Source organism: Chelon labrosus (genome assembly GCF_963514085.1).
Source record: "Chelon labrosus genome assembly, chromosome: 14".
NCBI lineage: Eukaryota > Metazoa > Chordata > Actinopteri > Mugiliformes > Mugilidae > Chelon > Chelon labrosus.
Genome location: NC_140347.1, coordinates 14,021,719 through 14,044,359, shown reverse-complemented (window position 1 = coordinate 14,044,359; position 22,641 = coordinate 14,021,719). Strand labels below are relative to the sequence as shown.

The following is a 22,641-nucleotide window of genomic DNA, read 5'->3' as shown; positions in this document are numbered from 1 at the left end:
TGGTTTAAGTGCTCTACATCAGTGAAAAATCTTGGATCTTTTCACATGCAAATATTTATATAACCATACGTACGGTTTCTCCTACTTCACTGAGAGTATGAGTGTAAGATGTCCAGAGTATTAATTAAACACGGGCTCATGAGTGGTTTCAAAACCTTCTGTTTCCTTCTTTAAGCACGCTGACGTGAAAACAGACCCCGCACATGGTAGGCCCATATATACACGTCATGCTCAGAGAAGGTCCAACGACAATGGAAGTCAAAGCGTAGAGGGATCTAAGTACACTAGTGAAAGCCTGCACTAAATCTTAGCATCATGAAGGTTAAGGTATTAAGAATTTTTATTTATTTATTTAAATAAATGCAAGAGCTGTTGATTCAATTTTACTTCAGAGGTTGTGGTTTGTAGTGAATGGTATTGCGTTGCATCTATTATTCTGATGACCCCATTATAGTCAGTGGGCTAGGCTAAATAATAGAAACACCTTTGAGTTTAATTCAATCCAGTTTAAGAGCACCATGAACTACATCATCCAAAATGGTCATGAAGTTGAATAACTACCTTTCTGTTTAACATGAACATCATATGAGTCATGAAGGAGGATCTAGTGCAGGACTGTTCTATTAGAAAGCATTCATTTTCTCTGGTGAACCCAATTACTTGCAGCTGAGTGTATAACAGCCTAATAATAATAATCCATAATAATCTGTGGCTGGTAATGTATTGATGCATCTGGACTGGGCATTTTAAATATTGTGTTATAGTGATGAACTGTCGCATTTGCAATAAAATAAAAAAAATGTAATCCCATATATGGGATTACATTTTTTTTGTACTTGCACATTTAGTCTATTAGTAGTCTAAACGGCTTGCAAGATGGAAGTAATTCTGCCACCTCTAACTTTAGCCTAATTCCCTGAATCCTGAATTCCCTGAAAAGTCCGCAGCTTTTCCATCGGTCCCCCCCATCACGTGGCAGCCTCCGCTCGCTTCCTGACTTCCAGCCTCAGCTTTAGGGCCCCGGTGCGCCTCCGAAAAGCAACGGGGCTCCGCCGCACACGAGCAGCTACAAAAAAAACACACACACACGACACATCGCTGTACGACGGGGGAGCGCGAAACGACCGAAGCCCGTGTTTTCATCCGCAACCGGATCATATGACTCGGCATATCCCCGTAAGGCTCTTAAGGGCTAGGGCTGCTGCTGCTGCTGCTGCTGCTGCTGGATAGCAGTGTGGCCGAGCTCCATAAGACCAAAAAGCCAAAGGAGTTTAACGGATGTGTTGCTGCGATTATTCGGCCAAGTATCTTTAATCCCACGTTTCGATTAGCTGCTAATGACGAAGAAAAAAGCCTCGCTGCAAGAAAACACAAGACCACGTCGTAACCCGAGAACAAGGGCCACTGCTGTGTGAAGAAACGGCTTAAGGAGGCTGCAACACCGGCTCATTAGGAGGGGTGCAAGTCACAGGCAAAAATTAAAAAAAAATAAAAAATACAGCAATTTAGAAATCCTGCAAGTAAAAGTTATGCACTCAAAATTGCATTAATTAAAAATGGAAATACAGGAAGTATTATTTAGCAAAATGCACAAAGACCCAAAGTAGGGGTTGCATGCAAGCACATGCATTCAAGCTGCTGCTGTTAAATGTGCAGCTAATTTTGTTGGAATTGATAAAATTGCATAAAAACTGAAAACTAAAGCATTTCACTCTCAAATATAGTGAAGTAAAAGTACACAAAATGGGAAAACTGAGGTCTAAAAAAACCCACAACAGCTCAAAATCGTAATCAAGTACGGTGAATAAATATTTTTACCTTCTGCTATTTTTTTTTTTATTTTTTTTATATCAACACAGAAGTATTCGTGGTCACATAAATGCGTCCGCGCCCTCTTCGTCACATAAAATAATTTATTTGATACTCGTGCTTTCAAAATTAAGGTTTACATTACTTCACAGGGAATTCATCAGCTCAGCATTCATCACTCTTGCAGGAGGCTTCACTATTATGTGCAGTCAGAGAGAAAAAAAAAAGCCTTAACAAAGTAAGTTAAATATCAGTGGGAAACAACAACAAAGCGCATTAAAAGCTCATATGCAACCACACACAAAAAAAAAAAAAAAAAAACTGCCTGGAAAACAGGTAACATCACAGTGTGCTACTCTGGAGTGCTCTTACATTATGTGTGTCATGTCTTTATTTACACCCCCCTACACACCCCCCGCCCCGCTGATGTGCACCCCCACTAATGGACATCAAGTGCTTCCTTTTTGCAGCTCTCTTCTGGACATACATTAGAGCCAGGAAACCCATTTCTTTATCCATAAATAGAGCACCATACAAGCACCGGGATGCACTGAACGACCTAAAGATTGTTACCGAGTTAAAAAGGAAAGAGAGCCCAGCTTGGAGGATTAAAAGCGTACCGCGTAGAAACATGAATGACCGACTAATTAGAAGTTTAGAAAGTTAGATGCTGATTCCAGCGCGGGTCATCCTTTACAGAGATCCATGATGTAAGTTTGAACTTCACAAAACTACGCGTGGCTCAAACACAGCTGAGAAAATCTAAATTCTGCATGAGTCCCAGCATTTTAAAGGAAAAGCTTTGGGTGGAAACGAAAAGTGAAAGGCGAATGTTTACTGTGAATAAAGTGTTCAGTGCAATGCAAAATCGAGGCTATTTCAGTTTCATTTATTCAGATCCGTGAAGTCCTCTCAATACTGTTTGGTATCCTGCGGCTGAGTCCTCTGCGTTCATGGATGTCGGTCAAAACCTCAGGAACGGAGCAGTGAGAAAACAAACGCACCCCCCGGGTTTACTGACAAGATAACGCTGTCCTCCATTTTTAGTCACCTGGGTCCTCTTCAGCTCAGCTTGTCCTGAATGTTCATCAGGCTGTTGGAAGACTTCGCTCGCCTCGCTGTAAAGAGAGAGAGAAAAAGGAAGGAAAAATTATTATGCTGAAATGATCAGTGTCTGAGGAACAACGTTTACTCCAAGCTATTCTTTTAATGCATATCCAAGATGTTTGGAGAAAAGCCCAGAAGCTCAGTCTCATAAAAGAACATTTATGTACCCTTACTCTAAACGTTGCACAAAAAAAATATTTATTGTTGTGTGAGGTTTGTTAAGGTGAGCATTAAAACTCAATACAGCTCATGTATCTGCTTTAACATGCCACAAATTCTTCACTTGAACTGAAAAACGAGGGATACTGTAGAGATTCAACTCCACCCGACAATCAGAATCTGGTCTGGGGCCTTGGCCGGTACTTATGTTTCACCCCAGATTATCTGCTAATGTGAGAGGCTTTAAGATCCAGTCTTAAACCTTCTCCAGACTCATCATCTGCCTGCCCTGATTAATACCAACCATGTTTGATATGTAGGTATTTACAGAATTTCAAAAGCACAACAAGTTGTTGCACCACAGTCTCTTGTTTTGTTCCTCATGAGATCACTTGAGGTCACGCGAGGTGGTGCACGGTTCCCCGACTGCTCCCTCCGGCAGGGTAATGGTAATAACATCCTGTCGTGTGTGTGATGCAACAATACTTTCAAATTGTAGTAGTGCGTGCATGCGTGCGATTAGAGAAGTACATCAAAGAGTGGGTCATTCAACCAGATTTCAGTGTAGTCTGAACCCAGCGTAAGAGAAAACACAATGCGTTAGCAATCAATACTTCAACTTGCTTGCATGAACCTAAAAATAGAGCAATACCATAAAATATTCCTTGGGTCTTGGGAAACGCCCTCAAATATTTCAAGGCTACGACAATCCGCTCACATTCAAAAGGACAAATCCCTAAACCACGGCCATGACTGAAAGCCAAAGCCCAGTATCACAGTCAGTCTAGTCGCCCCCCACCCCCTGCACAAAGACCCCAAACCTCTCAAAACCCTGTCAAAAATCTGTGTGTGTGTGTGTGTGCGACAATGGGCGAATTAAGCTGGTTACTCACGGTGTATGATCTTGCGTTTCTTTTGTTCGGAGTGAAGGTAGCTGCTCAAGTAGAAGATGATGGGCAGAAAGAGCATGAAGCTGGACACAGCGATGACAGGCACCGTCTCCTCGCGGGGGAAGGAACAATTGAAACTCTTGCTCCACAGTCTGCGAGTCACGTTCATCTGAAAAGCGGCAGCGACAAACCCAACATAAGATTCAGCCGAGCACGGCGACAGGACAGCGTTACAATTGGTTTTGACTTAGCTGGGTTTCTGTTTCTGAATTCTGCACATCCACAACAGCAAGTAAATTAGTTTGCTGCATTTCTGGTCACATTATTCAATCAAAGATCCAAGTTTGCATTTTTTTTTTTTAACTTTTTTAACAGTTTTTCTTTCTCTAAAATGAAGTCAACAATTGAAAACAGGGCAAACAAAACTAAGCTATAAAAAGGCTATTATATGAATAATCAAGTTTATAGCAAATAAAAGTGTTTAAGGAGAAGACTTTGTCTCCAAAAGAAATGCCACTGACTTTCCATCAACAACAATCTCAATTATTACTTGCAGTTTTTCATTAAATTATGTAAATGTATATTTTAAAAATAAGAGAAAAAAAGAAAGAAATCAATCTCAACACAAGTCCTAACTTATTTTCAACCACATCTTGCATCCCTGCAAAAGTTTCTCAATATAAAACCACACTGCAATCATTATAAGATACCGTCTTTGTTTATTATCCAACATTTTCTAGATAAACAAAATTCACCTGAGCTCATCCAGCTGTCAAAGTCTACAGAGGTAAGCTGGACTTCCAGAGTTTAAGAGTGAATCTTCGAGCTTAACGATTAACGAACGACTTGGTTCAACGTTTGGGGATGTGGCACAAAAGTTCCTGGACACATCCTCTTGTTACCAGCCACAAGTGGAACAACATTAACAGTTTCCTCTTCCTTCCTCTAGGGGGAGCAGAGGTCACTCTTCCCATCCCCAGTTGTTTACAGCTCTGCTTTTTTGACATACATACATACATACATACCGCATCCTCTATGTCGATACACAGGATGCTTTTCTTCTCCATATCGTTGTACAGCCCACTCAGGTTCTTGTACACGCTCGTGCAGTTCTTGCACAGCTCCGTGTGGTTCCCCTGTGTAGGACAGTCCTCACAGTTAACAGCTTCTGAACATAAACGCATTAAAACACACACGGTGAGAAAGGTCACCACCCGGTTCATGGCGTACCTGTCGAAACTTGTCAAAGCAGGCGATAGTTAGGTTGAGAGCAGCCATGAAGGACACGGTGTCGTTGGTCAGGCTTGAAAAGTTTTCAGTGATACAGTCTGCACAAAGGTGAATTAAAAAAAAAAAAACAGCAGTTGAGTCAACAATAGGAAGACTTTACGGCATTTTGTGGCAATAAAATCATTTGTTTCCCTCTTTTTTACTTTGGTAAAACTATCATTCCAAAAGTATTTGCATATTTCTAAATGTCAAGAGACACACAGGATACAATGAACAACTAATATTTACAATGAAAAATAAACACAGTTCTCTTGTTACCGCATCAAAATTGAGTTCTGCTGCTTGTCTTTGTCTGATGTGATGGTTCTCTAACCATACATAGGTTTTGAAGCTATTAAATGACATAATCCTGTGTTTTAGGAAGTATTAATGATCAGATTAACTGAAAATGGTTGTTAGCTGGAGTTTTTACGAAAACAAATATACTTGGAGTTTGAGACTATTACAGGGCTGCATGCTCCCACTGGCAGATATAACATATCAATCTCATCAATTCACAAACTGCATGGTTCTCACTGGCTACAAAGACAAATGGAAAGTTTAAACAATAAAATCCCAGTGGCCAATATTCTGTCAACCTGATAGAAATCAAAAGGCTTAAGGTTTAAGGTTATGGTTTTGGTCAATTTTGTGATTCTGGGTTTTCATAATAGCCAGTTTTTGCTGACTAGCTGCGTGCTGTCACAGGTTTCTAGCTTTCTGTCGAAGCCTTGAATTGGGCAAGATGGCGAACAGCGGGTGCCACCACGACGAGCTTCAAAATTGCTCTTCAGATAAGATATGGGTGACTTCACGGAGGGTCGGGTCATCTTTGTATGCAGCCAAGGAAGAGAATATGACTTAACTGCCATGTGCAAAATGGTTCTGTCCGCCGTAAAGCGTTGCTGTGTCATAAATGTAACAGCTTTGTTCATTTTTTAAATTAACTTAATGTTTACCCACCCAGATAGAAATGATTAGAAACATTCCGATCAGGTTATTCCGACTGAGGTGGTTACATAAGGGATTTTTTATTCTGGTTATTATGTTTATTAGTGGAATACTATCCTCCGTGTAAGTAGTCATAAATGTCCCCTGAAGCAAAAACCTGAATGTGCATGAGTCATATGTTCAGAGCAATGCACACAGTGCTTATGACACACTTTGAAACTGAAAGAAAAACAAGTTTTTAAATACCCCCTCCAGAAGACTTACGTTGACATTTGGCTTTTTGCCACAGGTCCTCCAGGTTGCTGTACAGCACGTAAACCAGCATCAGCCGATCACCGCGTATAAGGCTTTCGCTGCAGCTCTCGTTGCCGGGTCCCATCTGAGGAGAGACAAACATTTCATTTTGCACTCATTTACCTTCTACACCAATCTCCACATTCCTAATATTGTGCAGGTCTCCCTTGTGCCTCCAAAAGGACAGTTCTGATGCATCAGGGGTGTCCTGTGGAGGCTGGCAACAGAATGTTGTTAGTGGGGGCCTCTATGGATCATGCCACAGATACTTGATCAGTTTGGGATGTAGTGAATTTGGAGGCCAGGTCAATACCTTGTGCTGTTTGTCATGTTTTTTTGAGTCGTTCCTAAACTGTTTTCGTGTGTGTGCCTGTTGTAGGGAGCATCCTGCCATCAAGGAGTGTCATTGCTATGGGGTGGGGCCACCTGGTCTGGTCTAGGTGGGTCGTACATGTCTAAGTAACATTCAAATGTTGCCCAGCAGAACACTGAATTGTCACATGATGGTCACCTGTCATTTACTTCACCTGTCAGTGGTTTTAATGTTGTGCCTGATCGGTGTGTTTGCAAATCTGTCACAGTTGTTTTCGGTTTCATCTTGACCAACACTTTGGCTAAAATGTTTCGACAGTAGTACACAGTAGTAGACAAAGTTGTGCTTCCTCATATTCGTCACCACAAGGATCAGATCACAAGACTCGTGACTAACTGCGCAGCACAACCGAGGCCTGTCCTCTTTGAGGACACTCACACAGGAGGCGGCTCACACCAAACTAAAACACCGACAGTGAGTTCAGCACGTACTTGTGATGAGATGTTCTTGTAGACGTCCACCACTCTGTCGTAACTGGTGAAACAGCTCTGGCACACTTTGACGGGTCGTGCAGCGGGCACCAGGCACCGCACCAGCTCCACGTACCGCTGGCCGAATACGTGGAGCAGCTCGCTGCAGTACTCGCTGATCTCCTGGTCCTCTGGAAACGAAATCAGCAGATTGAGGGAGAATAAAGAGTCCACAGCAGACTTAAACACAGGCGAGTTGAGCACCACAGCAGCAGCAGCAGCAGCAGGAGGAGGAGGAGAAGCAGCCGGGCTCAAAGACAACGTCGGTTTTTTCGCTGTTTCTGACGCGTTTAGTATTTCACTACACTTAAAACCGCGAATATTTAACACTAATAAACTAAAAAGTAAAAATAAACTGTTAGTATGCGGCGACATGGCTGAAAATATGGATTAGGGTAGCTCTAGCTCTGACTATCACTCAAAACACCTCATGACTTCCTCGTTTTGTTTTTCCCGATCTGATCATGTGACTTGTGCTCTGAAATCTCGCGAGAGTTCATCGCTCCGTTGCATCCTCCCTTTAAATTCACTCTGGTACTGGCAATGTAACTTTTAGAGGTATATTTAAAATTAAAATAAAAAATACAGCGACACATTACGTTTGAGGTTTTGTTGTATGATTTCACATACAGTTGTAGTTTGAATTTCTTCAGTTATTCTTGAATTACTGGCCTCTTTTAAGTATTTATTTAATACATTATTCATTATTATAGACAATTTGACTTCTGCTCTGCTACTACATTATTTTTTTTTCATATGAAGTCTATACATTTTCTTTTTCAATTCCAGTTTGAATCTAGGAAGAAAAAAAAATAATAGTAATCTGATCTTGTTCATCTTGTAATGAAGTAGAAGAACATAACAATTAATAAAAGCATAAAATAGATGCATCCATACTGCTACACTTTCAGTAAATATGCAGTAGCACGATTTATGTGCCTGCAAACATTTATAAAAAAAAACAGAGTTCATAAATTTGGGGGTCCATAAATGCACCATTTCCAACATTTACTTTATATGATATGTAATAGTCCTTAAATGCACCTCCTCCAACATTTCATGCATTTACTTTATATGGTATGTAAATTTTATATTTTATATATGTCATAGCATCTATCTATCTATCTATCTATCTATCTCCACTGCAGTGTAATGTCACAGCCTACAGTGTGTGTGAGTGAGTACGGGGGAGGTGTGAGTGTGCGTGTGCGCTGCTGCAAAGAGATAGCCCTTCCTCCTGGTCTCCTCATTATTTACGGGGGTTTTTGACACCATACAATTTTGCAATGTGCGCCCGGCGCCGAGCAAATAATCACGGAGTCAAGGTAAACGATTTGGGCTCCAATCCTGATTGTGATAATTGTCAAAAACCCCCTCGAATCAAGCAACCGCAGTCAATGGTCGTTAATGTGAAATTAGTGGCTCTTGATAACTTGCGGGCCGCATCAATTCCGCAGTCATCAGAGCCTAATGAAAATAAGGGGGGAGAGAGAGCTCGCCGCATTAGCGGCCTATTCTGATGCCCGCGCACATCTCCACTGATAATAAATATGGATTCTGGCCCCCGATGCTCCTCTCACTGCACATGGCACCGGCAGCTCATTAACTCTTCTTCTCCTGACCAGAGTTCACCTAATTGTTCAGATGTTCCTCATTCCTTTATTATTTTCTAGTGCGGCTCTCAGAAAGAAGAAGTGATTACAACGTAAACCATTTATGATCCTGCTCTTTTTATTCTTTTCTTTTTTTCTTTCTTTGAATGGCTACACCTCTGCTTTTAGCTTTTTCGCTCATATAACTTGAAAACAAAATGCACGAATTTATTATTAGCCTGTTGTTATTACGCGCCGCCAGAATGTACAGGCTTATAGGAGAGCATCATCCTGCACTGATCACATTGGGAAGTGAGTTATAGATGCCTTTCTTTTTCCTCCATGTGCGCCAATCAGCAGAGCATGTCATCGCTATAGATGAGATGACCGTTATTGTCAGATGGCAGTGAAAAATGCCTTCATTAGCATAGAGAGACCAAGAGGACAAAAATCACTAATTAAGTCCATAAATTAGAAGATGAGATGATGAGAGCGCGTCAAGGGCGGTGGGAAGATTCGGTGTAAGAAGGTCCTTGTGATTTGGAGAACAGTTTACTGAAACCATGCAGTAAAAATGGATTGAAGAAACTATGCACCTACGAAAGATTTGAGGAAGACTATAAACCTTTTTTTCCCCAAAATGCATTAATGCTAAAGTCATGCATTTTAAATCCCACAGTATTACTGGACTTCTATCTAAATGGATGCATTTCCGCTTCAGGCAGATTGTACCTGCTTCGTGTTTAGCCAGTGGTTCCCAACCTTGGGCTCGGGGACTCTCTAAAAGGACAACCAACAGATGACTAATGGTTCTTCTACTTTACAGTTTTATTAAACATTTAGCCTTCATTTACCACTTTAATTAGACACCGAAACAAAAAGGGACTGTTCCTTTTTAAATTGACCTATTGCGTGTGTTGTTATTGAGTATTTTTAAAATTTTTTACAGAGGGAAAATGGTTTCAACCATCACAATAAAGTCAAAATTGGCAAATAGGCTATGTGGAAGATGTGCAAATGAAATAAAATGGAAATAAATGTAGGCTACTATACTTTAATATTTGTAAACAACTGAATGCATGTACTTTTTTTTTTTTTTTAACTCTTAAGACTTTTTTTCAGACCCAATCAAAAAAACTTGCACTGCACCTGTAAAACTGTTACCGTCAAGTTCGTTTTGGCGCAAGAGATTTTGCCACGACTTTGTGAAACTGGGCCATCGCAGAGGGGTTAACTCAAAAACCGGTTCAGCCTTAAACTTGGCTCTTGGCGTGGGGAGAGAAAATAGCTGTAAAGTTATGCAGAAGTTATTCTTCATCCTTCGGGCCGTCCCTAATCCGCCAAAAACCTCATTCTTTCATCGGAGAACTGTGCCTCCTTTCTTGTCCCCTCCTCTCTATACAACATAAAGTCAGACTGCATTTAATGGTTATGTCGGGATGGGAGAGGGGCTTTCTTCTTCCCCCTTTCTCCAGAATATTGCCCTTTTCGTCGTGTGAGTCTCCCAACCCGCGGGGACCCCCATATTCTTCCCTCCGCGTCTGACTCGAATCACAAACTAACCCCGATTTTCACCACTTTGCTGGGAATCGCGGGGAGTGATAATAGAGATTTCGCTTTCATTTTATACGCTTGACTTGGTTATTGTTGCTTTCCCTCCTCTCCCGTGATTCTCCCCTTTTCCAGGGATTAGCCCTGACTTCGCCCGCTACACTGGCCGCCGAAGTGCCCCTGAGCCCGGGGGATGACAATTGACGCAGATCAAGGCGGGCCCATTCTGCGCCTTTGAAAGGGGGCCGATCTGAGTCGGGTTTAAATGAAGGGGTTTTAATGGAAGAAACGCCTGCTCTGAAGCCCGATTCCCACAAAATCTAAACAGCTAGATCTCCGAGCTAGGCCCACAGACTCCACTGGTGATGATGATGATGAAGAAGAAGAAGGCGAGAGGGAGCGTAGAGCAGGAGATGATGAAGTCGTCGGTGATGCAGGTGTTAAAGGTGACACGCAGCCAGTGAATGATGGCAGATGGCGACGATGATGAAGAAACATGATGATAGTGATCAGGTTGTTATGATTGGAGCGATGGCGATGATCAGAGGAAGGACCGAGAAGCTGACGAGGATGATGATGATGGTAATGTCAGGGCAGTGGTTGGGATGAGGGTGAGGAAGAGTATGAAAACTGTGATAGCGGGAGGGGGGCTGATAATGAGGGTGAAGATGAAACTAGAATAACAGTGTTTACCTTACTTTTGTCAGTGAACCTATAGAGTTCAGAGAAAAAAAAACTACTGTATGTACTATACAGATGTACTATACTACTTGTCCTGTGAAGGGTCGTGGGGGGCCTGGAGCCTATCCCAGCTGTCATCGGGCAAGAGGTGGGGTACACCCTGGACAGGTCACCAGTCTATCACAAGGCTAACACAGAGAGACAGACAACCATTCACACTCAAATTCACACCTACAGCCAATCTAGAATCACAGATTAACCTAACCAGCATGTCTTTGGACGCTGGGGGGAAGCCGGAGTACCCGGAGAGAACCCATGCAGACACAGGGAGAACATGCAAACTCCACACAGAAAGGCCCCAGTCGGCCCATGGATCCTTCTTGCGGTGAGGCATCAGTGCCAACCACCACGCCACTCCGCCGCCTAAAACGAGATCATGTGAAACAAACACAACTAAAATATCTGATTTATTCGCAGAAGCGTCCACATAGTTTTAATAAATGTGGATTAACATAAGGATGGAAAAACAACACAGCCCGGATGTCAATGCAAAGAGTTGCAGGATAATTACACTCCATGCAAATCCACTCATCATTAAATGTCAGTGTACTCCATACGGCCAGCTTGTGAGAACTGCACAGCTGAGTAAATATGCGTAATAATTATATTGTATGGTTTAGAGAAGGTGAAAAAGGAGTTAAAGGTACTTTTACTTGAGTATTTTATTCTACTTTATGCTTTTCTGGTATATTTGAGACTAAATTTAAACATTACGGCTATTGAACCGGTCTTACACTTTTTGATACGGACACTGTAGACTGTTTAATACACGAAAAACTACCAAATTGTTAAACATTAAGCTTGTGGTCTCGAACCTTCATCACAACATTTAGTTGGATCAACTTGTCATGTTCCAGATTCCTCTACCCTGGTTTCATTTACTTAACTATTTCAGCCACGTGAATCTCTTTCACAAAAGAAAAAGTCCAACATTTACATTTACTTTTATTTTTCCCTTCTCACTTAAGCATTCATTTACCCATGACCCTTTATCTTCTGCCCCATTAGGCGGGCCTGATCTTTGAGATGGGACCCACTGGTCTAAACTGAATGCTAACTGGTTCCACCTTCGCTATCTTCAAATGTAAAACACTGCTTCTTACAAAGTGGTGCATTGTGCATACTGACTTGTAAAGAAGGATGGAGGTGGTATCTGTCAGCTTCACAGGTGTCACTATCTAAACACTGCAGAGGCCTGAAGCAGGATTGCAGATCTGCTCGTCGTGTCACACAAGAGAGGGCTTCATGTATTTACTGCGTCTCCCCCAATCAGGCACCTCGGCGGCACTGTGAGAAGTTAATCTTTGTTGACGGTGTGTTGTGCACTCCTCTGTGGGCCGGTCGGGTTGGGATCTCTCCTGGAAAGTCCAGCCTGTGCTCATAAAGACGGGGATAATTACCAAACACGCAGCCGACAGCAGCCACACAAAAGCTGCATTGACTTCCTCGCTGCTGGTCGCCTCCAGGGGATGGTCCCGCTCCCTGCTCGCCCTGCTCACCCAGACCTCTTCTCATCACTCCTGAGAGGCCGGACGACTTGTTCCATAACAAGACGCGAAACTGACTTCTTTCAGCTCCAGTGAACTGGACATAAACCCCGACTGACAACCTCCAGTGCCCAAACAGAACAGAGAGGGGACGGGTGGGACGGGACAGAGGACAAGAGAGAGGTGGGGGCGGCGCAGGGCGCACTAAATAAAGTTGTTATTCACTTTAATCTTACATCTCAAAGAAAAAAAAAAAACCACAAAGCTGCAAAACTTCAAATTGATTTATCCACCTCCAAATAGCCATCGGTGACATTTAACATTTGCTTTTGCCTCCTCTGAACCTCATTCACAGATGTTTGCTAAATTTTTATGTCCCCAAATTTGCGGTTTGTTTATACAGTCCTCTCAGGGCCACCTTCCCCCTCTCAGAGCTGAGTGCGTTACAGCAATTGAAAGCACGACGTGCTGTAAATGTAATGGGCCGGAGGTGATTGTTTCTGACAAGCAACTAAACACATCATCCCTCCCCTCAAATTAGTCCCCCAGGAGGGGGTGGGGTGAGGGGTTCATGTCCCAAGAGACAGCATGCCAGCATATAGCATGAGCATGCATGTGACTTTTATCTCTTTATCTCTACGGCGGTGGGTTTTCTTTGGTCGTGGCTATTTCCAGGGATGCAGTAAAGAAGTGTGCATCATTTATCCTGCAAACCTACAATTATGATGAAGCAAACATTAGTTTATTTATACTCCCATCAGTTTCTTAGCATACCTTACATTGTTTTGCCTTGCTTAACAAGTTGCATGATCAAATTTCCAATTGCATTTCCACTTACCGCCAAACTCTTTAGTCTGTTATAGTGTCAAAAGGGGGAAGAAGTCAGTGGGTGTGCTTGTTTCCCTCAACTTAATCCAAGATTATCCTTCTTGTGAAGTTATTTAAATACTCTGATAATTAACAAGATACTGTTGTTCAATGATCTCTGCTGTTAAGGAATTAAACCTTTTTGTTTTTTACTCTTAAAGACATTATTCATTTTCACAGGTCCATTTCCGTATATCTATTTTGGAAAAACAGATATTTGCACATATTTCATATTTATTAGTGAATCAGTATTTTTTATAATAAATTAACAACAACAATTGTTCACGATTTTAGCAGAAGAATACTAAATATTGCAAAAAAAAATATAAAAAAAAAATTTGCACAGGCCACCTTTGACAGTCAAAAGTTACTGAGCTCATACGTGGCATGCAGATCCTTGAAGTAATGAATTTCTACGTTCACGGCGAAAAGTGACGCACGTCTTCAAGTACACTGCCGCTTCAGGGAACGAAGCTAATTTGAGCGCTGCAGACTTGTGCTCTCACAAGTATCATTAATTTATGAATGAAATTAAGATGGAGACAATGGCATAATCTTAGAATACATTAATAAAAAAGAAGCACACTTCAAATACAAGAACATTCGAAGCCTATAACGGATGCATTAAATTCAGATTTACAATATTTCTAAACATAAACTAAGAAAGGTTGCTACTTCAATTGCCCATTTGTGAAAGCACCAGCGCTGCTTAGTGTTACCCAGCTATATTATTCATGGGTTGAGCCAGGGTTGAATAGGCAGTTAGCTAGTCAGTTAGCAAGAGGTTAGCTTTAAAGCGAGCCCCGGATTTGTGAACGAGGCGGTAGGAGGAGTGGTGGAGGGCTTGGCGTTCAGGAAAGCCTCTCCTGGGCCAGAAGAAAAGGATTTGGCCCAGATGCAGGCAGCGATGTTAACTTTGAGTGGCCCCTGTGGCTCAAGCTCAGTACCCCCTCCTTCTTACTTCCCAAGCCCCCAGGTTGCCTTTGCATGACATCATTCCCAAACTATGCCCCCCATACCCATGTGAATCTGAGCTGTCACAATCGGCAGCCCCCCCTCCCATTAAACTGTACTGCGCCGCGAACCCATACGTTTCTTTTTTCTCCCCCCTTTCCCTTTCTCCCACTCTTCTTCCACCACCAATCTCCTCCCTTCTTCTTCTTTTTTAACCCCCAGAAGGGCATTGTTTGAGTCAGGGCTTGATCAAAAAACTGTTGCCCGCCAACCACAGGGCTTTCTGTAAATTCAATAAGGCCACCTTAAAGATTTTCCTAATTAATGGATGACATCTTTGGCTGGAGGAGAGGCGAAGCATTCTGCTCCAGCTCGCTCTTTGTTCGCCTCCTAATTAACTTTCCTAGGTCACTCAGGTCCCCGCAACCTGAGAGTGAAGAGCCCCCATTGAGGAGGGAGTTGTAAACTTACTTTTTTTGCCTCGGCACTTAAAAGGGGAAAGCAACTATAGGGAACAGAAAATATCCTATTTAAGTCCTTTGTGAGTGAACTGCTTGCACATGTTCCAATAAAGGAAGTCTTCTAAATAAGCTGCCATGTTGCTCTCCGCTCCCCCTCGTTCTCCCTTATCCCACCTCTTTCACTCCCAGCTCCACAGAAAGGTTATGAATGATAGCTCTGGGTTGAGGGGGGTAAAGGGCCAAAGGACAGCATCTGGGCATTGTGGAATTGTGAGCATCTGAAACTTTGAGGGAATCTGAGGATGGGAAAGCACTGAGCTGCTGGGTGGTTGGGGTGCGTGTTTGAGAAAGGGGTGGATGATTGAGAAAATGTGGTGAATATGAGAAAAAAATAAGTGCCTCTTTGCCCTCGTTATTGTTTGGGTGTTTCAAAAGGACCCCATGTCCCCCAGCTGCTTTCATCACTCCTAATCTTTATCTTTCAAAGGTAAAGGGGGGGGAAATAGTCCAACAGAAAGACAAATAAAAGGCCTTTAAATAACACACAATATGTCACCACCATTAATTTTCAATACTGATGCTTTATATCGCTATTTTTGAGTTTATGCGGTTTACACCGTCTAGCCAGTGCAGGCCACATCAATACTACTGGTATAATCAGCAAATAATTAAAACTAAGAGTGTTTTGAAAGAAAACAAAATAGGCACAACTCTCAGTCATTTCGAATTTGGTATATATCAGTAGACGATCAGAGAATTTATATGATTTTTTGTCCGTAGCGTGTTTCTGCTTTAGTATTTCTGGCTGCTTCTCGATTTCTGCAGTTTTCAAATTAATTGTTTTGGATCAATAAAGATGGAACACATCGAGGAAAGGTTAACTGAGAAGGTTCGGAGATACAGACATTTGTACGACTCATCTTCTGCGAAATTTTGGCAAACTTTTCAGTTGCCATTGTTGAAAGTGAAACAGGAAGTAGAAACAAAAATGTACCCAACTGGCAAAAAAGACGCAGCACCGACTAGTGTTTGGGTGGTGTTGTTAAAGAGCGAGCCAGACTGCCGAGTGCATAAGTATAAATGGCTCGCACTGGTATAGGCTACGTACGTAGGTTACGCAGTTTATGTCCCGCAGCACCCTAAATGAGCCTTTACTCTGTGACTGACCAGTAGCTTATGGTAGCTAATGTTAGCTAAAGTGATGAAACTTCACACAGCTACACTGCGCCTCTGCTAGCATGTGTCAACGCAACGTACACTTGCGGTGAGAGTGGCGTCAATTAAGCTAAGGTTACACTGTTTTGCTTTAAGACAAACATTTTGTTTTCTTTACAACATCACAGTTAAATAATCACTATGTAGGATGTATTGGTATTTAGTGGAAATGTTGTAAATTGGCCATAACCTCTACATAAAAGTGTGAAAGCCCCATCTCTGGAGCCAGAGTTTGGCTTGTCCATTCTGGGCTACCGTAGAAACATGGCGGGCTCAGTAAAAGAGCACATACTCCCTTGATATGAACGGCTCATGCTAAGCTAACAAAACTACTAAAGTTCATATGAAAATTACAACGTGGGAAGTTGTGAACACGAAATGCTTGGAAATAAAATTGTGACATCAACCGCAAGTCGTGAGAAGACTGCAGCTAGGCGACTGTTAGCATCTAGAAGCCACCGAGGCTAACGGTTAGCAAGTTAACCTCCTAACAAGCATATAACCTGATCATGTAAAGGCATAACGAAAAGATGAGGCCGTTGGAAATATTAATATTTTACTCATACATATTATAAAGTACAAAGAAACCCCTATGGCAGGTTGTGAATAGACCAAACATGGAAAATATGACCCCATTTGAAGGCAGCAAAAGTTACAAATGACTGCACATGAATTAAAAATGATTTTGTGAATTCTGTGTTCAATTTCTGCTAAGAGTGTTACACAATTGTTCTTTAAAAACCGCTCAGTTAGATGTCAGTCTGTGCAGGAACATAGAGCTCCCTCACTGCACCTGTAACCATTCAAAGCTTGTTAGCTTGGTGCTCTGCTGTTAGCTAGGTAAGCTAGCCTGACTCACCGGGTGTAGACATTTGGGCATGTACTTCCTGTAGCCTTCTCGTCCCCTTCGGTTGTCTGCCTGTTGGTGTTGGTGTTAACCTCAGAGTTAGATATCTGCAAGCTGAAAAAGGCAGATTGTGATCTTAGACTGTTTTTCAAGATGGACAAACCCTTGGTGAAGAAATCTTGAAGTTGACAACGTTTTCTGGGACATTCAAGTTGGTTTCATTTTTCTAGGCCCAGACGTTGCTGCTTTGTTTATGTGAATTGTGCAATAAGGTACGCCTGCTTGGTTCGTTCTTATGCGATCCCTGGTCGAAGTTTATTTGTCATATTTCTTTACTCTGCAGCGGCTGGCACCAGTGACACTGACTTGAGCACTGACCTGTTCTGCTTCACTTCAGCTTCAGTGATATAAATGTCTGCAAGAGAGACATAGAGCTGGAGAACCGTCTGAGATTTTAAGACAAATTAAGATAAAATAACAAGGCTTCACCCACGTCACCGACTATCAGGTTATGTTCGTCTTTGTCATCAGACATATCACCAGTTCATCTCTGAATTCAACACAAAACAGGAGATGGCAGAAGAGAATTTTCTTTTCAAGCCAATATAGAACACTTTCAATAAAAAACTTTAATTATTTTATTATTTCTATTGCCTGGACGGTCAGGGGTGTAAGGAAATTGTTCCAAAAAAAAAGTGTGATTGAAGCTTGAATTAATGGTTTTCACTTGTCTTTGAGTGTGTGACAGTTTAATCAGAAGAAAATCCATACACACTGGAGCACCCTTTCATCACAGACAAAATAATAAAGGTGTTTTAGCTTTTTTATCTTAACAAGGTGCTGCAGCTTGACCTAATATCCATTATTTGGGCTACACAAGCATAAGGAGAACCATTAAAAGAAAACTCCTTCGTCAACAGAGCCATACTTTAGTCTTTAAGGGTCAAGCTAAAAAAACACAGTATCCCTTTTATTCAGTGACTCTGTGTCATCTGACTATATTTCCACCAATATGGCCACATATCATCCAGTGTAATATATACAGTTACATAAGAATGGACTCATCTATAAACACTTATCTGTATTCTTATGGTACCACTGGACACACATTCATATACTGACCTCTGCTTTTCAAAGACCTGCATCCCACACATATGCATTGTACCCTGAACACAGACATGGCCACATGCACTGATTCCATCAATGAATCACCGGTACCTCATTGTGTCCGAGTGTCTGGGAGTGTATTAAGACCCGTGAGGTGAGCGTGAGGCTCCGGATGACAGCTCCTGTGCTGCAGAGTCCCCGAGGGTTAATGACAAGTGGACGGCGTGACCTCGGGCCGTGATCGTTGAACCTGACCTGTGGAGCCAGCAGGACGTATCGTCAGGAGGAGCAGAAGCAAGAAGCAAGACTGACTGCTGAACAGATCCGGATAAACAGCAGAAAGGCCATCAGGGTGACTCCAGGTGAACGGAGGCTCTGGAAGGAGCTGATGACGGCCATTCTCTGGTTAATCTGTGCGACGGCCGAGACGGCTGCTCGCACCGCCGGTTCTTGAACACAGTCAGTCTGTGTGAGTGGATCCCACCGGTACATGAAGTTCTGTCACTGACAGCCAGCAAAATGGCCATAAAAAAAAAAGGTTGCTTTTGATTTCTTGACTTTAAGTTAGACTTTTACTGTGCAGAATGTGTGCCCAGTTTGACTTTCAAATGCTTTTCTTTCAAATTTACACCTAGAGAAAGTTATCTGTGCTCAAATCTCAGTTTAAATCATGGACCTACAAGCATGATTTTACAAAACCCACATAGTTTGGAAGACTTTACAGTGAAATTGGGGACATCTCGTGCTCAGACGTTTAAATATTTGCACTTCCATTCATCCTAGACTCGAGAGATTTTTCATTTTGTAATTTTGACATATCATCAGTCCTTGTTTTATCCCATAACTGAATGAATGAGCATGATTTTTGCATTTTGCTGATTTGAATAAGATATATCCAAATAATGAATGACTACAATCTGAACTAATTAGATTAAAAATTCATAAAAAACAAGGTGAGGAAGTCTAAGAGCAGAAACCAGTTAACTACAGACAGCACACATTAAATATATATATATATAAAATAAACATCAGGTATTTAGGTTTAGTGTTTGTCACTAAATGTTTTATCCTGGATCATAACTTTAATTCCAGCCTTTTAAAACAAAACTCCAACCAAATGTCCGAATTTTTAACAATTCTGATGTAAATTGTGAAAATCACTATTTAAGATGAAGTGATTATTACTGATGCATGACAGAAATTGCTGTTGCACCTTTTTCCTTTTTGACTTTGAATTGATTTATGCACTCACAAAACCACATTCATCCAACGGATTAACTCGTTGAAGGGAACACACATCCAACATCGTCTCTGGATGTTAAAAGACAGACTTCTGAACAATTAGCTAAAAAGAAATATAGGCTAAGTCTGAAAATTAATATATAAACAAAGGTATAAGTGATATGTCCCTTAAAACTTGCCTCTTAAACGCCACTTAAAGTCCAACCATCTCATTTTTGTCAACGATGGAGAGTTTACTGTACACATTTCTCCCACAAATCCAGTCCAGCCACCTCTGCAGCACCGAAACCTGTCCTTTCAGCTTCCTAGCACTTTCACACACCCCAGGCAGAATATTCAATGAACTGTAGATACACTGACCACGTCGCGGGCTCCTTGGCTCTCACGTGTTTGTCTTTGCAGTGTGAACAGACTAAGCCCCTCTACTCAGCTGTCATAATTTGTTAACGAGTCTTTTCAGGGAGGGAAAAAAGAAAAGGAGAAGACAGAAAAAAAGAAAAGAAAGCTCTTCACGAGTGACTGAAAGCAGAGGTCCATCCAGAGAGGGAACCCAGGGGCGACATCAGACCGATTTCAGACCGGCCCGTGATGGCATCTCTGTATATTTTAATATTAATGACCCCCGGCCGCAAAGCCGCCTCTAAGCTTCCAACAGGTGCCCCACTCGAGTCCTGAAAAACTTGGATCATTCAACATCCCGCTATCCTCCTCCACCACCAGCACCCACCGGTCAATGAAGACTGGAGATGAAGAGGATGAAGGCAGGGAAGAGGGGGGAAAAGACATAAAGAGTGGAAAGGGGAGTTAGAGAGTCAGACATCTCTTGCAGATAAGTTTTTGAGTCACTTTCCCCAGCTGAAACACGGGTCGATATTTTTCCCCCCCTTGAGAAAGAGATTGACTTTTGTTTGGAGTTTGTGAGAAGTGGGAATCAGAAGCGGGACAATGGGACTCCCCACGGCGAGAGGCTGAGAGGAGCCATCTCAAATCAGTCAGCCAGGGGACTGACTAATCCGTCCATTGTCCCTCCCCAGCCACCGGCCGCACATCAACACATTCGCCCCCCATTGTCCCCCACCCTCATGCAGCGGGATTTGCTCTCCCCAACAGCCAGTTTTGTCCAAGGCAGTTCGAGCGGAAGTTTCTCACTGACAATTTGCCCCAAATAGATTTGTCAGAGCGTCCAACTGCACCGCACCGACTTGTGGGTTTCTGGGTTTGGGTCCTGGCTCAGTTTTTGTTGTTTTTTTTTTTTTTGTCCGGGGGACTAACATGGCGTGTGTGTAAATATGTGTGCGTGGGTTGGTGCGTGCGTATGCACAGGTGCGTAAAGGTCCGGCAGTGGAGGAGATGGTGGCGTGTTTTGTGCTGGTAGAAGATTGTTTTACAGTATTTACAGACATGGAGTTTCTTGATGAGTAAATATGGCACCCGTGCGCATGAAGCATTAAACCGATTGAGATAATCAGTGTGAAAGAAAAAAAATACTTGGTGACTCCAGATAAACTGCGCATGCATTTTACAACACGAGCTTCAAACGCTGCCCCACGAACATCCTTTGGATAGAAAGTTGATGAATGCATGTTTGTTTTCTGGCTTAATTACTTTTTTATGACAATAACCTGACTGCAGAGGCCCGGATGTCCTATTTTTGTTAAAGAAATGCGTTCATATCTCCCTCTCCACTAAAATTAGTTGTGCGTAATCTCACTCGACATTATACCTACAGTTTTAATGTTATTTTTTGGCATCACAACCATTTTTTGGAGGCCAGGTGATGCTCCAGTAAAACAAGCTGCACATGCTTGATGTGGAAACCCCGCACACTGATAGTGAACTTTAAGGAACGCGGGACCCGTCTAAGGTGAATGATCAGGTAACCTGCATCTGTTCAGTGACTCCTGTTGTAGAACTGTCCGTGGTGCTGAAAGCACAGCGAAAATGTTGCACTTAATTTGGAATACAGCATCATATTTATTTTATTGACAACATAAAGGTATTTCAGTGTTTTGAAGCCGTTTCTGTCTGATTCTGTCTTCACAGCTACAGATGGTTCTTCACTCTTCAGACGAGCATCTCCTCCAGCAGTGTCTGCGAGCTACAAGATGACTGACCGTGATCTGCCCGGTCACTTTTAAAGGAGGCACGGCCGCACGGCTCTTTGGCAGGCTTGAATTCTCCCTATTATTTGCTCTCTGGAGCTTAGTGACTTCTCCCTAAAGCCAATTGCTTTACGCCTGGTCGGTTAGGGGCCTGCACAGTGATAGCAGGGCGTTAAAAGTTGTTTCATACTACGGCCTGCTGTCGGTGCTTCCCTGCAGAAATACAAATAGTCATAAATGTAATGTCAAGAGCAAAAACTGCTTCTTTTTTTTAAAAATTGGTATCATTTTCCAAATTAAATATCTGTGCAGGAAAAATAAAAATCAACAGGTGCATCATCTGCTTTGTTTGGGTTCTTCAGCACACATGTGTAGTCGCTCTGCATTGTTCCGCAGTGACTTCTACCGGACTCTCACTCGTTTCTCCTTCTTAATGTCTATCCCATAGCATGTCAAGTATCTGCATACTGATGCAGAGCTCGCCCGAAAAAAAGAAAGAAAAAAAAAACAGATACACAATCCACTGCGCCCTTTGTTGGCGTCATTTCATTGACTGTTGGAGGAGAAGGGAGTCACTCATACAAAAAAAAAAGTGAAAGAAGGCAGTCCCGGCAACCATGATGTTGGTTATATTTGTGTAAAGGCTATCAGTGAATGACGAGGATTAGGACGAGTTAAGGAGATTATGTCACACATTCACCATTCAACCACCCCGGCAGCCACCCACCCACAAACACACACATGCGCACACACATACCTCATACACGTGCACCTAGAAATAAAAATGTTATTGGTCTGTGATGACGACGATACAAATGTAATATTTTTCTATATAATTGTGTCAATGAATCACCAATAAAACAAGCGCTCAGCACGTAAGAGCTTTAATCTTTTAAAAATAGGACAGGTCTCTATAAATGGGTCCATATTATAAAGGTGTATTGAAGCTTTTATTATGTGTAGTATTTATAGCAGATAAAAACACAATGTGTGGCTATATAAGTTCCTATTGAGGGCTCTCTCTGAGAGGAAAATCAAAGGGATATTAGACTATAGTGATTTCTCCTCGGGCTTGTTAGGCTCCAGCGGTATAGCCGTTCAGCTAAAGGGCAGGTTGAAAGACACAACAATGGCTAATTGCAATTAACTACGC

At 42.2% G+C, this 22,641-nt stretch overlaps 1 protein-coding gene across 1 annotated transcript; it reads right to left on the bottom strand.

The window, feature by feature from the left end:
* Window positions 1–2,677: 2,677 nt before the first annotated feature.
* Window positions 2,678–7,979, bottom strand: ostm1 (osteoclastogenesis associated transmembrane protein 1). Its single transcript, XM_084559873.1, has 6 exons — window positions 7,284–7,979; window positions 6,450–6,564; window positions 5,196–5,293; window positions 4,991–5,101; window positions 3,969–4,134; window positions 2,678–2,927 (listed from the first exon to the last, which is right to left on the bottom strand). The coding sequence occupies exons 1-6, from the start codon at window positions 7,695–7,697 to the stop codon at window positions 2,872–2,874; spliced, it is 960 nt and encodes a 319-aa protein (XP_084415999.1). The 5' UTR covers window positions 7,698–7,979; the 3' UTR covers window positions 2,678–2,871.
* Between the last annotated feature and the right edge of the window lie 14,662 nt (window positions 7,980–22,641).

What these genes read in the sequence shown, in the direction of transcription:
- ostm1 (XM_084559873.1), bottom strand. Translation starts at nt 7,697, where the DNA reads ATGTCGCCGCATACTAACAGTTTATTTTTACTTTTTAGTTTATTAGTG. An exon ending in ACAAGAACATCTCATCACAA is followed by an intron (nt 6,565 to 7,283) that starts GTACGTGCTGAA and finishes GTCTCTCCTCAG; the next exon opens with ATGGGACCCGGCAACGAGAG. An exon ending in GCAAAAAGCCAAATGTCAAC is followed by an intron (nt 5,294 to 6,449) that starts GTAAGTCTTCTG and finishes ACCTTTGTGCAG; the next exon opens with ACTGTATCACTGAAAACTTT.